Source organism: Antedon bifida, chromosome 1, assembly GCF_963402885.1.
Source record: "Antedon bifida chromosome 1, ecAntBifi1.1, whole genome shotgun sequence".
Lineage (NCBI taxonomy): Eukaryota > Metazoa > Echinodermata > Crinoidea > Comatulida > Antedonidae > Antedon > Antedon bifida.
In genome coordinates, this window is record NC_136226.1 from 11,915,540 (window position 1) to 11,933,795 (window position 18,256).

General features: G+C 31.5%; 1 protein-coding gene across 3 annotated transcripts in view; it reads left to right on the forward strand.

Moving 5' to 3' along the window:
• The window catches only part of LOC144842301 (kalirin-like), a 139,030-nt gene that overhangs the window by 63,673 nt on the left and 57,101 nt on the right, over positions 1 to 18,256 (forward strand). For all 3 annotated transcript variants that reach the window (XM_078698737.1, XM_078698754.1, XM_078698746.1), the window contains 18 exons: positions 1,063 to 1,263; positions 1,716 to 1,835; positions 2,403 to 2,594; positions 3,213 to 3,486; positions 3,838 to 3,953; positions 4,713 to 4,835; positions 5,165 to 5,338; positions 5,656 to 5,844; positions 6,895 to 7,004; positions 7,452 to 7,521; positions 7,724 to 7,813; positions 9,196 to 9,288; positions 9,823 to 9,942; positions 10,872 to 11,051; positions 11,344 to 11,445; positions 11,867 to 11,948; positions 12,082 to 12,157; positions 12,397 to 12,514. In XM_078698737.1, coding sequence (XP_078554863.1) covers positions 1,063 to 1,263; positions 1,716 to 1,835; positions 2,403 to 2,594; positions 3,213 to 3,486; positions 3,838 to 3,953; positions 4,713 to 4,835; positions 5,165 to 5,338; positions 5,656 to 5,844; positions 6,895 to 7,004; positions 7,452 to 7,521; positions 7,724 to 7,813; positions 9,196 to 9,288; positions 9,823 to 9,942; positions 10,872 to 11,051; positions 11,344 to 11,445; positions 11,867 to 11,948; positions 12,082 to 12,157; positions 12,397 to 12,514 — 2,430 coding nt within the window. The remainder of the gene's footprint in view (positions 1 to 1,062; positions 1,264 to 1,715; positions 1,836 to 2,402; positions 2,595 to 3,212; positions 3,487 to 3,837; positions 3,954 to 4,712; positions 4,836 to 5,164; positions 5,339 to 5,655; positions 5,845 to 6,894; positions 7,005 to 7,451; positions 7,522 to 7,723; positions 7,814 to 9,195; positions 9,289 to 9,822; positions 9,943 to 10,871; positions 11,052 to 11,343; positions 11,446 to 11,866; positions 11,949 to 12,081; positions 12,158 to 12,396; positions 12,515 to 18,256) is intronic.

Here is an 18,256-nt window from a genome sequence, read left to right on the forward strand (position 1 = left end):
AAGATTGTAGGATTCTAGCCATTGTTTAGATCATAGAATAACTACTTTTTAATATGATGTAATGATATATACATAGTATTTATTCCTTGTCTTAGACCAAAAACAAAAGTTGTTTTACGTGCAGTGGTCGTGTTCACCAATCACACTTAAGTGAGACATTTCCCTTAAATATTAAATATTTAAGTATTTCCTTTAAATTGTATTTACTTTTAATTTTTAGGGTAAGTGTTTCCCTTAAATTGTATTTACATTTAATTTTTAGTGTTTCCCTTAGGCGAAGTGTGAATGGTGAATACAGCCATTGGATTTGAGATATTTTTTTAGGAAGGGCTTTACTAATGTGATGAACCACTAAGTATTATAGTTTCAAATTCCAGTTTTTTAATTTGGCCATATGTTTGTGTTGCCATGAATAGGGTCTACAAAGCTAAAGCAATATGAATCTATTTAAGTACAAACTTAAGAATCTGTGAAATTCTCCTAGTTTCCATTGCATAGATTCATTAGCGAAACCATCTGATACCCGATGATGACGTACTTCAACCGTTGCTAATTAGATAGGGTTATGAACATAAGAAATTTCTATAAGGATAGATTACCCTAAGGAGCTTGTAAACCAGTCTGCTTTATACTAATGATTTTTGAAGTAAACTGGATGTAGATTAAATTTAGAATTTGTATAATTATTTAATGGATTTAAATAAATCTCCTTTTTCTTACTAGGTGTAAAGGTGTAAAAAGTAGTTTGTACGAACCCAGCCATAATTTGATGTTTGAATGTACTATCGATTTTTTAAATTCGGAAATATAAATAATCATTACTGTTAATACTTCAGTTTTTCCTGAACCATCCGGCTCAGGTTTATATTAATCGCTTAACCGAAAAACTCAATTGCTTGGTAGTCGTCAATATTTTATTGTATAATCTAAAAAGGGGGATTATAAAGATGTAAATTAAGTAAAAGCTACCGTAACTCAATATTGAGATTTTAAGTAAGCTTTTTATTTCAATTATAAGCTTTCTTTCCATAGTTGACAAATGCTATTATTTTATTTTTTCAGGGGCAAGAGTTAAATCAGGCTTTTGAGGCTAATAGAGTGGATATGATGTCAGAGCGTGAGATGACGGCTCAGACTCGCATCCAGGTGCTACTGGAACTAATCCATGAGGAATACCAAGATGTTGAGAAGCTTGGTGCTATAAGACGTCTTCTGCTGGATCAATGCATACATCTCAGACATTTTGAGTTTGAAGCCCATCAGGTTGGTAATAGTAATATCATCAGTTAGACTCTCCAACCCACTTTGGCATCAATTACGTGTTGCATTTACCTGCATTTTTTTTTAGTTTGCAGCCTATCAGGTTGGTAATAGTAGTATCGTCAGGTAGAATCTGTACCCCACTTTGGCATCAATTACGTATTGCAATTACTTGCATTTTTTGCATTGGTATTAAGATATACAGGAAGGGATAGAGCTCTTTGGAAAAGTTTAATTTAGTGAAAACATATTGTGAGGCAACTGAACTAGACTCTTTATCATTATTTTGATTTGTGGAAGTTCATTTTTTTTTTCATTATTCTGATTTATGAAAGAAGATTTTTATTTTTATATTGAGTTCAAAAGCAGCAATAAATAATAATTACTTGCATTTTAGTTTTTTAATTAAGCTTTTTTTATATTTAATTAAAAATAATTATGACATATCTGTATAGGTATTAGGCTGGATAAAGACTGAAGAAGCCATGCTGGCTACCATGACAACCATTATAACAAATCAGCAAGACGCTGAAAATCTACTGAGAGAGCATCAGCAATTTGAGCTGACGATTGAGGTGAGAATTAAAATGAAATGCATCGAATAACCTCTTGCTTAAAATGAAATATATAGGATCAAGCGGTGATAATATTTATGTTCTAACTCATCAGAATTTGACATGATGTGAATATATAACTGACCAAGAACATGAATTAGTCATTTTTACAGTCTGCCAATAGCTTTATAATCTTTGTAGAAAACAAAATGTTTGAACATTTATCATTTATAAATCTTAAAGAGCCAGTACTATCAAAAACAGCATAAAAGTATTTTTAACAATTAGACCTGTATTGTAAGCCTAAACCTGTGTCTCATAAATGCATATGAAATCCGTATTGAGCCGATACAATCAGCTCCTTCTTAGGCCTATCTACAATGTACATTTGTTTCAAAGTATTCGCTTGGAGTGTCATTAAACATTTATGCACTGCAGCAGATGCAATTGCCAACGTAAAGTTGTTTTTTCTTATAAGGACTAAGATTTTTGTTAGATTTCAGAGTCTTTTAATGTAGTGAGTAATTGCAGTTTATTTCTAGGAGTATCATTATCTAGTATAACATCTAAGATTTATTTTTATTTCAGAAAACCCAAGAAAGTGCAATACAGCTACAGAATAGAGCTGAACTCCTGATAGATGGTGAACACTATGACAGTGAGGCCATCTTCTACTTAGCAAAAGAAGTGGAAACCCACTGGCACCAGCTAATTATGATGGCAGAGGACAGGCAAAAACTGTTTACTTTTGCCAGTAACTTTTACAAAACATCAGAGAGAGTAAGTGATCAATCTTTTTGTGTATTGTTAATATTTTAAATAAAAAAAATGTAAATGTGGGGGAATAGCCTGTGACTTGCAGCCTACTGGGCTGAATTGGGCACAATAACTTTCTTCTCCCCTAATGGTGCCCGTTTGTCTGTCCACAATGACATGGGCTGAATGGACCAGTACACCGGGGTAACTCCCTACTCTTACGAAGAGATGATGAGAGTGAATGTATGATGGATAGATGGTGGTGGTATTCGTTGGTCCTTTTCAGGTAGATATCAAAAATACAGTTGAGCAACCCTGTGTGTTGTGTGCACTGTGTGGAATTAAATTTTCTTTGAAAAGTGAACTGTCAGGTAGGGTATATTCTACTAAAAATTATTTTCCTCCTTTTTGTGGGGGAAAGGGCTGATTACGGTTTATCCAGTTTCACTCATAGACTACCAAAACTAGTGTTGGATTGTGTATAACACTTCTGTTCTATTTCCGAAGGATCAATGATATGAGAAAGAAAGAAAAATAACTATTCTGTCAGTTAGTTGTAAATCAAGTGATGATATTTTAGGATATAGATTAGTTTGGAATCACAATTAAGTATTTTGAAAACAACAATATTGTTTCTTTCAGGTATTCTCTGTGTTAAGTGACCTGGTACGTCAATATCGTGTTGAAGAGGACTGGTGCTGCTCTTCCACCAATGCCACAATTAGTATTGAAGACATGCAAAGACTGCTGATGCGACACCAAGACCAGAAAGAGAGTTTCCTTAAAGCATGTACCATGGTGCGCAAGAATGGTGTCGGCTTCATCAAGTATCTTAATAAGTGCAATAGCCCCTTTCAAATGCATATGCATGTTGGTGTGGGGGAACAGACTAAAGCCCTAGAAGTAGAAATACATCGTAAGTGGCCTTCTTCTCATGATTAAGTATATACAATAGAAACCCTATCAAGTTTCCTCTTTATAGGAATGTCCCCTGAATAGTGGTTGGCTGTAGTTTTAAACATAAATAAAAGCATTGCCGTCAATCATTTTACAGAAATTTCATAGCGGTGGTTTCTGAATAGGTTTCCCAAAAAAGGTGATATTGATAGCATCTCTAATAGTTTATTTTCAGAGTTTCAAAAACTATTTCTCACCAAATTTTCTTAATATTTTAGAAACTAAAAGCTTATTGACTAAGATTATTACGATTTTAAATACAACATGCAATTTTTATTAACAACTTCTGATATTCTCCTTTGATGTTTAGAAATTCTGGAAGATTTACGACAAGAGGAGGATAACTGCCTTGACCGATGGGCACAGAAAAAACTTCATCTTGACCAGTGCTCAAAATATGTTATGTTTGAAGCAAGTGCACGCAAGGTATAAAATACATTTTTAATGTACAAGTACATTTTTGTTGTAAACAACTTTGACATTTAAATGTTGTCCTAAAGATTAAATGTTTAAAGAATTATGAATATTTCTGATCCAGATGCAATCTTATATGTAGATATGTGAGGGCAGTCTTACACCAGACAAGCTTAACCATGTCCACTTGCATCCAAATTGTTTAAATTTAATCAAATAAGTTTAATTAATTAATTAATTATCTTTATGGGTAGATGTATTATTTCTACCTTAGAAATATTCTCAATTTGACATTTATACTGTGTTAACAGCACTGTAATTTTAACTAATAAGTTGTCTAACCCAAATTAAATTTCACATGATTTATAGAGTAATTAAAAACATAATTACAACACCTGTCTTTACAATGATATACCTTCAATTTAATTGCATTTTTAAAGAGGGTGATCCATCCAGCAATTGCTGATCATTAGGGACCCTCAGAGGTTCACAAGACAAACATATACACAAGATGCTCTACATAAACAAAGTCTTATTACAAGTCTTTGGGAGTGGAGTTGTAATTAGAAAAAATCCTGACATGTGACGGGACTTGAACCCAGGACCCTTGGAGTGGTAGCCAAGCATCATAACCACCAAGCCACAACTCCACTTCATTGTTGTACATTTTGTTTAGTATCAAGAGATTATCCTGTGATAATACACTTTCTTTTAAATTTTATAGTATTTTATATTTGTTCTTTTATAACTTGGTTTATTTTCTTTATTCAGTGTCTTGACTGGATTCATGACAGTGGGGAGTACTACTTATCAACTCATACCAACATTGGTGCAACAGTTGAAGAAACTCAAGCACTACTGGATGAACACAATGCTTTTAAAACAACTGCAAAGGTAACATAAAAACAATAGAATAAATAATCCTATCACCAAGCATGTAAAATACATTTAACAGTAAATGAAAAAATGTATATACATATTTCACACGTCTCCAAGGTCATCAGATAATTATCATTGTGATATTTCAGTCCTAGTGTTTAAATAATAAATGTCATGAAATTGGCTTAATTTGAGGCATTTTTATATAAAAAAAAGTATACAGTACATCGAGAGAAGGATTGACATATAAATATATAGTGGATAAAACATATGTATGTTTTATCCTGTTAAAATATCGTCCAAAATCCAGTAAATTCCTATCTTTAATTTGTATTTTTTTTTAGGAAACACGTGAGTCAGTTAAACTTCTTCACCAGCTCGCTGACAACCTTGTTACTTCACATTCAACAAGTATCAAATCATGGGTTTCTACTGTCGACAAGCGGTACAAGGATTTCTCTACACGTATGGATAAATACCGTGCTCGACTTGAAGCCACGCTCGGAGTTAGTCATCAGGTAACCATTGCGTGTAATATGGTATTTAAATCACCAAGTCAATGTAAAGTATCTTATGCCACAAGAAGTGGCTGGGCGGTTACAGCAGGGTACTGCAAACCGTAGCCATACAAACAGGTTCTCCTCGACCATAGTTCTGGTAGGACAAGTCTTCTAGGATAAGAACTTCATGATGAATTTTATGATACAAGATGCATTTAAGATTAACTTTTAAGATACTGTACATAGTCAGAGACCGAATTGACACTATTATTTATCAGGTTAACTAACGTTACTAATTTTTTATTGTATTCGTCCATAATGTTTTTTGTTTTCAGGAGGAAATCCAAGATCTATCATTGGATGCATCTCGCATGTCTGATCCTCTCCTTGAGGTCAAACTTAGAGATAGTCCAAAGGAGCTGAATGAAGGCAAGCGAAAGTCCGCCAAAAAGCGTGATTACATCATGCAGGAGCTGTTACAGACCGAACAAGCTTATGTTCGAGATTTAGAATATTGTATAAAGGTAAGTGTAGTCATCAGCTAGGTGTACAGGGTTGTACAAATCATCATAACTAGCTCTTTCTAGCCACTTCGACTGTCATCCATTTCTTGAATCCTTGAATATATGGTATAACAGCAGATGACCCTTAAGCTCAGAAAGGGTTCGGAACAGGTAAACTAATATTAACCTCTGTATTGGAGATAAATATACATTAAAATCTATTGGAATCAATGTTTTGTACATGTACAACATGACCTATGCTCATACATAATATTTCATTATTTCCAACTTTGTTGAGTCATAGAGATAAATGATTGTCTATCTATTAACGATAATCTATTGACTAAACCACATTCAACTTACAGTAGTTTTGATTGAGTGAAGAATGTTTGAGTGATTACTATATGCATATTGGATATTTTATTGATTGATGATGAGAGATTATTCTGACCATAATGTCATACTGATCATAGGTGATTTACATTCAATGCTAATTAATTAATGGCAGTGAAATGTCAAATCATTCTGACCATAGCAATGTGATAGTTTGAGAAGAGACAAGTTTATATTCATGTCCATATATTAATAGTAAACTGCTACACACTGTTAATGAAGTCTTAAGCCAAATTTTAAAACTAATAGATATGAACACAGTAATACTGCATCAATGCATTGAACTCTTGGTACACCATTATCAATGTAAAACATTCCTAATTGTTTTTATTTTGGATAGAAAAGTAACTATTCTATTTTATGGATTGCTCAAAAAATATAGTTACCATGTTCTCATGGGCTAACAATACTTGACTACTATGTAGTGGAGCAGTGGTTAAGATGCTTGCCTTTCATTCTCAAGTTCCAGGGTTCAATCCTGACCAAGTGTGAGGACTGTGACTCACAAATCTTTCTAATCCACTCCCTAAACCTCAAATGAGACAATTATATATTATGGGCATTTATTATAAGTCATTGAGTGAACAATTTTCTACATTAATACCCTGGAAAAGCTATACTTTAAAAAAGATGAATATTTCAATCAATGTATTTTCCTTTCCTGTTACCTTTTTGCAGCATTACTTGTGTGAGATGGCTGTGTCAATGGCTGATCTTCCATCTGGCTTGGTTGGCAAAGAAAACATCATCTTTGGTAATCTTGAAGAAATATATGAATTTCATAAAGAGTAAGAATATTATACTTTTTATCATATCCATCCTCACAATAAAGCATGGTTCCCACTAGTGATGCAATGTAACACAACCAACAGAACGTAAGAAAATATACCCTTATTATATACCCAATATTTGTGTTTGCCCTCGCCTGCGTGAAATAAAACCTGCGATGTTTGCAGCACTGTTGCGTCGTCAGTTCCCACTTATGATTATGCAATACAGCTCTTTGCGTCAATACGCCCCTGCATTGCGTTGAGTCGCTAGTGGGAACCACGCTCTAGATTACTTCCTTAACTTACTGTTTATTCATCACTTCTTAATATTTCCCAGTTTTATTTAAACTCAAGTTTGTGCATTCACTTAATACATACAGTATTCTCCAGCATTATCATTTCATTCTTAACTTATAGTAATTATATTTTATATTTATTAATACAATACAATTGTTATTTGTCTAGCATTTTCTTGAAAGAACTTGTAAAATATCAACACATGTCAGAAAATGTTGGTCACGGCTTTGTATCCTGGGTAAGTACAATTAAATGATAACAAATATATTCTTTGAACTTAAATTAAGTAATATTTGTCTTTAATAATTTAGTTTATTAGTGTTTAGACATTAGACAAATTATTTATCTTTTTATTTTATTTACTCTTTCACTGTTTACGAATTAGAAATAAATTTGAACATAAATAATATTTGAATGGACATGAATCTTGTTTGTTTTAGGCTGAAAAGTTTCAAATGTATGTAACATACTGCAAGAACAAACCAGACTCAAACGCTCTACTTATTCAACATGGTGGAACCTTCTTTGATGTAAGTACTTTTGAATGTTCTATTAGAGGCAGAACAGCTAACTCAGTATATTAGCCGTTACTAAGGAAAGAAATATGTGAAAGGCAAAAGGTTAGCAATTAACCCAGCATCCGCATTTCATTGAAATGAAACCATTAAGAAAATTAATTGTGTTGGCAACATTAAATGCCTGTGATGGTCAGTTACCTCTGTACACTGTAGTTTTTTCAATCTTCCATAACAAATAAAATATGCTTAAAGATATTGTTGTCGTAAAATATACAAACTAAATTTAAACCTTCTATTATATATATTAGCTTTATATTAACTCTGACATACCTGAGTAAACTAGCAACAAATGTATAACATAAAATATATATACAATTAAAATGTATACAAATTGTAAATAATCCATTATACATAGATCTACAACATTATTAGTATTTGGTCCTCCTTTCCACTCACCCTTTTCTACTATTTTACTTAGGTATGTGTATACCTAAAGCCCTGTCTACACTATCAAACTTTATGTGACAAAAAATGTGATGTGCCCATATATGGACATGATGATGATATCACTAACATATTTGGGCACATCACACCTTTTTTGTCAAACTAGTTTGATAGTGTAGACAGAGCTTAAGAGCAATCACATTTTATATTTATTATGAAAACACTCCTTAGATACAAAAGCAAAGTTACTGCTCCTTTAATCACACATTGATTGACACTCACTCTGGCATCTAAGTTGGACTCTTCACCCTGTCTTCTTAACTGTTAGCAGGTGTATTATTGTCAAATTAGATACAGATCACGTTTGTTGTACCTGGTCTTGTGTTATCTAAGCAGAGTCTGAGATGGACACTCACCAGGGAGCACCATCAGGACCTTCTCCATTATCGTATCTTAATTAATTCTGGCATCTCTTGCTTAAATATCTTTCAAGGTATTTAAGCAATGGTTTAGTATATATTAGGAACTGTTAACCATAGTTTCTACTGTTATTAGTACTACTAATAAGTAATAACTAGTAATCAAGTAAAAAATATGTCTATATTATTAATTAAACATAGAAACACGTTTATTGCATGTTCATTATACAAAGAAACTTAATTTGCCTTTGTTGTACAGAAATTTCAATACATACAAAACAAATAACAACAAAAAGTGTAACAAATATACAGTAACATTGAAAAATACTACTTTTGAAATTACATATTTAGTTAAAATTCTAAAAAAAACACAAACTTACATTATTATTTATAAACACTTGAATATAAATTGACTACCTAGATATTTTTCATTGACCAAACTGTTGGCAGATATGGTAACTAGCTATATCAGTTAATTCTGTAGGTTTAAGTGTAAGCTGATCCATAGAATGTTTCACCATGTTTTTACAGGACTTACAAGCTAAGCATGATCTGGCGTTGTCAATACAGTCATACCTAATCAAACCAGTACAGAGGATTACCAAGTATCAACTACTACTTAAGGTAAAGCTCTATTAAAGTGACAATAGTTAAATGAATGCGAATTGACACTAATTGAAGTAGCACGCTAGATGCTTTGATCTACTTTCCTCGTACTGAATGATGTTTTTAATAAATTTTTTTATAAAGCAATGTTTAAAAAAAGTAAAATATAGTGTAAATATGAGGATTCAATTTTAATCATGTTATGCTGTCAATTTATAGATTGTTATTCTATGAAAAATCAGACCGTTTTTTCTAAACAGTTATTGTATGCATTACCCATTTCCCATCTAGACTTTTATTATCATTGTCAAAGAGAGTGAAATTATGTCATTATCTTGATAATAATATTTCCTCTAATTTTTTATTGAACAAGACACCTTCCAATTTTCTTTTTACATCGAAATGTAAACACAGAGCTTGCGCTGATGACTAAGGGTATACGAGTATGGCAATACATCTGACCAATTACTCAACACCCTGAGGAAAAGCTACTCTACAGTAGTTACAAACAATTACAATAATTATTAATAAAATAAATTTGTTTTTGTTTAGGATCTCATGACATGTTGTGAAGAAGGAACAGGAGAGATGAAAGAAGGATTAGAAGTGATGTTAAATGTTCCAAAAAAAGCCAATGATGCCATGTCACTGACCATGCTAGAAGGCTTTGAGGTGAGAACATTATTAAGTTACTGCAAAGAAGACGCTATCAATATTAAGCTCTGTCTACACTATCAAACTTTATGTGACAAACAAATGTGATGTGCACAAATATGGTAGTGATTAACATCATCATGTCCATATATTGTTTGATAGTGTAGGCAGGGCTTTAGAGTATGTTTATAACACCTATCTGTCTATATCTCTAAAGAAACGCTTGCATAGTAGTCTTTGGAAACTCACTATATCATACCTAACGAGTTACAAAGAATAATAAATTTAAAATGTTCTTACAACTTGTTTCTTTTTTTTAGTTGGTTTCAATTTTTTTATATGTACTGTAAAAACATTTGTTTATGCCAGTGCATGACATGATTGAAAATAACTGTATATGATATTTTTATTAATTAGTTATATTAATTCATTATGTTTTATATGTATTATTAGAAACACAAAGGTTATTTATTTAGTTCAACCGACTATTAAGTGTTATCTGTGGCGTCTTGAATAAAACGTAAACAAGTAATGCGATTTTTTAATATTATTCTGAAGCTCCTTTTACGTGGGTTTGTCTATTCTTGCTGGCTTCTTTAACACATTCGGAATAGTTGGCGACAACAAGGCATTTTTCTTATCACTATATTATATATTTTTAGAACCTTGTTAATTACTGGATGAAATCCATCCCATAGTTTCTAAAGTAATTATTGTTATGAGACTTCAGTAGGGTATCATAAATCCTGGTTGTTGATCAGAGCCAAATTGAACCTAAACATGATTGTTATTGGTGATATATGTACATTGTATGTGGTTTGTTTTGTGTAAATCAATCCCAGTAGAGCTCTTTAGGTTATAAAAGGTATGATATTGCGTTATTGCATCATAGTGTCGGCAATACACTTATTACTGTTATTTGTCAACATTATTATCCTTTATTTTAGGACCTTGAGATGGTGGGAGATGTTTTGATGCAGGACACGTTGCAGGTGTGGGACACAAAACAGATTATACGTAAAGGTCGTGAGCGTCACATGTTCCTCTTTGAACGATTCCTGGTTTTCACAAAAGAAACCAAAGATAGCACTGGCAAGACAAAGTATATGTACAAGAGCAAAATGGATGTAAGGAAAAATTATTATTATTAATAAAAAAAAAAGCTTTGGTTTCAATTATTGTTAAAGTGATAATACTGTGTTTTATATGTCACTAACAACATTCATCTGTTATTATTACACTTAAAAAAAGTACTTACCCTTTAGGGATGTGGCTAGAGAGTGTTAAGAGTGGGTGTCAACGAAATAAATATAAAGAATAAAATAAGATTATGGTTGGTGGAAGACTTGGAAAATGGGTGTTCCAGCCCAGCTCTGCTTTATAAGTATTGTCAGTTTCTGATTTTGTATTGTTTTTTAGACTGCTGATCTTGGAATCACAGAACACATAGAGGGCGACAGTTGTAAGTTTGCTGTATGGACAGGAAAAACACCAACTTCTGATAATAAGATTGTTTTCAAGGTATAAAGCTTTCATTATTTGGCTAAAATACCCATTTATCAATTCATGGTTTGTTGAAAACTATAACAACAGGTATTAAGAATCTTTCCTACAATTAGCATGTAAAGTGAATTTGAAGTGCATGTAATAGAAGCTATGCTGCAAACCGTCTAAAAACGGATCACAGATAAATTGATATGGCAGTTTGTGACCTTGAGGTCATGAGTTTAAGCACCACACTGACCATTCATGATGGCTATTGTGTTGCTAGGTCACTTCTATTATTCAAAGAACTGTAGCAGAAAACTTTATAAGTTACTGCTGCACATTTTAACATAACATAAGAAAATTATAAAAATTCAAGAAAACTTTTTCACATTTTGGCCATCATACACTAATTATTATAAAGCTAATTTATGTTTCTTATTTTCTTTTTATCTAGACTACTACCCTAGAAAACAAACAAGAGTGGGTACGCAACGTTCGTGAAGCCATCCAGAGTCGACACGGCCATTTGAGGATAGGTAAGATTGACATTACTCATCATTTTGTATTCATGTTATGCTTATTACAATAACAGCCTGAATTTATGCATCGTCTAATATGTGTAGGATAATTGTTTTATGTGATTACACTTTTCATAAATTATTCCTACAGCTACCATCCATGCAAGCCGAGCAAATAATTTGAAGAAAGCTGGCTCCATCCGTAATTTGCGACAGAAAGCAAACAGGTATGTGAAATTATGATTTAGGATGATGATAATAATGATTGATTTATATATCTCGTAGGATAAACAAATATTAATACAAGTTTATTTTTTTAAAAATAATTATTTTTACTTTATAATAATAATAAACATTTCTCATTATTATCTGGACTTAAAAATAGAATGTTTATAAAACACAAGACACACAGATCCTAAGAGATTATATTTTGTAATTATGCCTATGACATCTTCTTTGTTTATAGGTCAAGTTACCTTGACGACAGTACTGGCGATGATTGTTCGTTGATTGATAGACAAGAACGAGCATCATTAACGTCCGTCTCCACTATCAACACAAACAAGTCTGGGGACAGCGATAAAGTATGTAATATTTTTATTATCCCTAATGCGTTTCCATCCACTTATACCCTTGTGAATTGGTACTATCCCGGATAACTTTTCCAGAGCATTCAACCTTTTCCTTGTTGAATTTAATATGCATTACACATTGTTATTGCAATATAGATACTCCCCACGTTAATTCTATGATTTTGCATGATTGTGACGTGCTTTTTCCATTTCTTATATACCCTTGTGGTTTAATATTTGTATCATTGCAATCCTGCCTGTTCATTCAACCCTCTCTATAGATGTTAATGCTACTGTTATTGCTTATGATACTGCAGTGTTTTTGTAGTCTGATTTGTCTACCCGAAAACCAAAACAAATAGCCAGGAGGGAATCTCATTTTCCTTGACGTTCCTCTTTTCAAACTATAGACTGGCTCATTAACATTTTTTGGCCAATCCTAAGGCAAATTTCTTAAACTGGACAAGGTCTAATCTAATATTTTAGAGACCTGTCTAAAATGCTTGATAAACACCAAAAACAAAAAAGAACCACTAATAATTCCTTCTATGGGCATCAATCCAAAACTGTGGATCCTATTTCCTTTTGGATATATTAATGAACTTTACAGATCCTTACTTTAGTAAAAGAAGAAGCAGAAAAGATCAATCTATCTTTGAAATTCAACCTTTATTAGATGCCTACCAAATTTTGTTGAAAATTCCCATTTGTACTATAAGTCATTAGTCTATGTTAAACCATTATTTATTTTAGAAAAGGCAAAAAGCCATAATATTTTGCATTTTATCGTTAAATTGCACAAGAATAACAGATGACATATTAGAACTGCTATTTAATATAAAATATACATTGAACGTCTAATTTGTATTTGTAATACACAATCCCTTTGACAATAAGATGCTTTTTAACTGTACATTATATCTCCTATATCTTGGCCATTATTCATAAGGCATTACTATTTATAACTTGAAAAAACATCAAAAGGATGGGTAATAGAATTTTTACATTTACTGCGTGTATGCATTTTGATCATCCCATCATTAATGAGATGTTTTTAACTGAGAAATAGTTCTCGCAATTTATTATAACTAATAAATTATTTTGGCATATTGCCGATAGCGAATTTAATTACTGTCCTAATAAGTGGCAATCTGGACAAACATACATAAAAGTAGCAAAGTCTAGTAACAATTATTTTAGAGAGTTGTTTCATCATAACAACAAATCCAGGTATCAGACAGGATTTGAACCCATGACCTTAGGATCACATGACAACATGACTTTAGAAAAACGTGCACCAACCACCACAAAGCAACAGCTACAAATTCAATATTCTATAGTTTTCTAATCTGATCAGTAAATTAGATGAAAAATAAATTCAGAATTTTTAAAAATTTGCTTTAAAATAAACATGTTATAGAAACATGATATAAAATTACATGGTAAGCCACTATTGTTAGTAGCTATAAAACAAAGCAAGATACAGTATAACAAATAGCACTATAAACTAAATTCGATTTATTGAAACAAGCTTTTATGTATGCAGTAGACGTCTTACTTTCTTCTTATTTTAAATCCAATATACAGTAACCATAATTATAGCCATTTATTAGATGTAATAATACAAGTACATCTGCATTAAAGCCTCTCAAATGCGCAGTTCATTAACAACTTTACACACAAGTTAAGAAGACTTTCTCTCTTTATTTTCATGTATTCAAATTGAAATATAAAATAGAAAGCAATAAAAGCAGTAACATGATAAAAAGAAATTACTAAAGATTTCTCTAAAAATGTGGAAAATTATACTTTCAAAGGAGAAATTGATTGTTCAGTTTATTTTTAGTATTTTATTGCTAAAATTAACATAAGAAGTATGTATAATGGAAATAAAAGTGAAATGGACTGACTTGTATAACAATATGTGTCTGATTTACATTACTGAATAAAATAACAAAAAAGACATATAATGTCAAAAATGTAAATATATGTTACATTTTAAAATGAGGATCACTGTATTAATTTTAAAAAAAAATAGTTGAATGAATAGAATAAAATAGAAACTAAACGTGATACTAAAAAATTATTTAAATATGTTTAAATTAATTCTATTCCTAATTGTACGTGTTTCCAAATAACAGCTCCTTCATAGCCAACACAGGCTATTGTATTATAGAAATGATCAATTATCAACTGTACTGTAAAGGGGAAATATAACATTTATGAAATATACAATAGATAGGTATTAATGTTACTTTATCGATTATTAATTTCCTGTTGTCACATAGGGAAATAAAAAGCTTTTATCGTAAACCCTTATGTATGCAAAATTCAGTTGCCGAATTAAGCTACAATATTGACTGCATTAAGAAGTCTATTTGACCTTCTCTGGTTGACATTTGGAAATTTGTACTGACGTAAACGCTACCGTCGAAAATGCCAACCTAGCATGGCTAGTAGCAAGTTATTCTCATTTCCAGTATACTTATATTCAATGTTTTTTTTAAACTATCAAATCACTGATTTTAAGCATTTAATTTGAAGTCTCGTCTATGAATTGTGTGAGGATTAAGGAATGGAAGGGTTGATTCTTGAATACACACCAACAATAATTAAAAGAACATCAAATTACTGTTTTCAAGTACCGTAGAATTTCAATCTATAGGTTTGTGAATTATATGGGTATATTCAATCAACTGTCATAGTAGCAATTTTAAACGTTATACCATGTTATGTTATATTTATAATAATTAAAGTATACTTAAAGAACCATATCTCATAGCTGTTCTTGTGAAAATAAAGTTTTATTTTATTTTTAATTTAATCCATTTAGGAAGAACAAATGATAGCATTATCATCAATGCCATCGTTTTTATTATCAATATCTGGTCAACAGCATTTAAAGATGTATTGTCCCCCTGAAAAATATTTTTTTTAATTTTTGTTGTTGAATATGCCATTTTAATGTCACATAATAGTTATTGACTTCAACCAAAAATTGGATCCAAAAAAAATTTATTTACCTGAAAAAACTGGAATTTAAAGCAAAAAATGGTCAAATTGGCTGCCAGCCAATGGATTTTTGGTTGAATTTAACCATTTATTATGTTATTTTATAAGTGAAAACATTATTTTTTCCAGTTTTTTTTTCTACGGAAGTGATTAACTTTATTAAAACTACAAAATAACCTATTCAAAGTCTGATTTAATTAATCTTCATTTTTCATGTTTTTGGGGGACAATACATCTTTAACATAATTGTCATCATTATAATATCCACAAACATAAATTAAATAAAAACTGATATCTCGATATAACAATGATGGTGTGTTTTAATACCCTTAAGTGTAATACTGTGCAGATCAAGTGAATGAAATAATGTTGTTTATACATAATTTATACAACAGTTGTGAGTTACTTCTTAATCAGTGTAATGTATTGTATGACATGCGCCCATTAGTCTTGAGAAGGCTGTTTGATGCAAGCCCTTCACAAACTGCATTCACTTGTTTAATAACAATCTATTTCTTTGAATCATAAATTATATTTACTCGTTTTTTTTTCTTATTTTGTTATTGAGAAATAACATTAATTTGATATATTTAGATTTAATAATATTCTTCTAGTCTTAATAGATACATTTTCTAAATTTACGGAAAATGGCATATTTTGTATTACTTTTTCAGTATTGTTTTCAAATTTTTCCTAATCCTACTTTTGACTAGTAGAACATTAACAATAGTTGTCATCGTCATTGTTAATTATCATAAGATATGTCTAATCCATACCAACCTTTACTCTTTTATGTAAAACCCCCACCTTTTATTTGGGTATTAAAGTTGTCTAGAATTCTTCATTACGCTCAATACTATAAATGATCATTTACAAGAAATTAAGCAGTAATAAAGGATACTGAACCCGTGTCTACTGATCTCTGTGTATTGATTACAATTAGTAAACTATATTCTTTATCCTATCGAAAGCTTTCCTTCATAGTGTGTGCGTGTTTCTTAGCCAATTGTGTTAATACTCCAGTTGTCTGTATATTTCTCTGCATTACAACCATCTTAGAGTTGATGTAAATCATTTAACTTGTCTATGTTATAATTGCGTTAGCTATCTGTCAGACAGATTGTGTTTGAATTAAGCTAGGTATCGCATTTGGCAATCCCTTGAAGGAAATATGCAACCAAATAGCTACTCATAGTTCCCATCCTAGTTATTGACACAAAAATGCCCCAGGATCCATACCTTAAGTCTGGACTCTGGACTTTTTTTTGCATCATTGGCACCAACTCATAACCCGGATCTAAGAGGCTCCCTCCCCCTAAATGTTGGAAAGTGCACAAATACAAGAATAGGACAGTAGGTTAAGTTCAGTGGCCCATTTTACGATTTTGGAGCCATCAGCCCCCACCTATTTCAAATTCCTGGGTCCCCCCTGCTCCAACTACATCTTCCATAGATTGTCTGATTTAAGAGAATCTACCATCGCTTTCCTCTGCCCTTTCATTAAATACTTTAAATCAGGCAGATAGCTCCATAGAATCTGATGACAAGTAATTAAAGCATGTTAACTATTTCAGAAGTTGACATCTATTAAGCCTGAAGCTAAGAAATGCAAGTAAAAAATTAAATTAAATTAAATTAGTAAACATTGCTTCTTAAGTTGCATTTCTATTTACAGACAAATCATTTTGTGACAATTGACAGACTGACCAAAAAGTATATATACCCAAACAGTAATATTTGCAGATTGGATATATATAGATATATATACAAGTTTGAAAATCAGATATCAGACCCAAAATCTCCACACCTATTCGTCTTAGGCAAACATTTGTTTTTTCTTTTTTCAATTAAAAAGGTACATAATCATTTCTGTATGTCAAAGCGTATAAAAGACAGTGCAGAAGATAAATGTAAAACCTCGTCTTTTCAAATGTTGAATAATCAAATTAGTTTTATAGTGACCTTCTCTAAATTGCATTTTGTATGATGAAATTGCATTTTCATATAGCTTGTGTAAAATTCAAGTTTCTTTGGGTAGTCAATTAATTTGCCAACACTGCTTTGAAAGCTTCAGTTTTATCGGCTGCTTATCTCCTGAGAAAAGTATTCATTCAAGTTGCTTTCTGATTGGTTGCTACCCTGTAAGGTTTACTAAATTATAAGCCTTTGACCAATCACAGCCAGCCTCTTAAATCAAAGGTGTAACCTGCAGAGAAGAAATTTTAGATGTGTAATCTTAGTGTTTTCATCATTGAATTTCAAGACTAAAGGGTGGTTCTTCGGTTTGACGATGTCTCAAATTGTCAGTATGTTAATGTATCATTTCTTACTCAATGGAACATATTTATTCTAAAAAAAAACCTGTTGTTTGTTGTGGAACCTGTACATTACTGGCTTGCATGTATTAAACATAGTTTGTTAATTTCACATGTGGAGATTGAACACACCCAATACAAACTAACCATGGTGTTGTGTAAGTATGCTGTGTCTGTGGAAAATTAAAACAATCATTTTAGGCACTGATTGAGATTTTACAGATTGGCTTGATTCCAAGATGTGTTGCAAACTCATTATAAGAACATGGATTTAATTATTTATGAAATTGATATTTTTCATGGAAATCTAATTTTGTCTTTTTTTTATGTTGGAGATTGTACAAGATTACATAGATAGTGTACAAATACTATTATCGTTATCGTTAAGTTTATGTATGTTTGTAAATTAAGATAAACACAGATTATG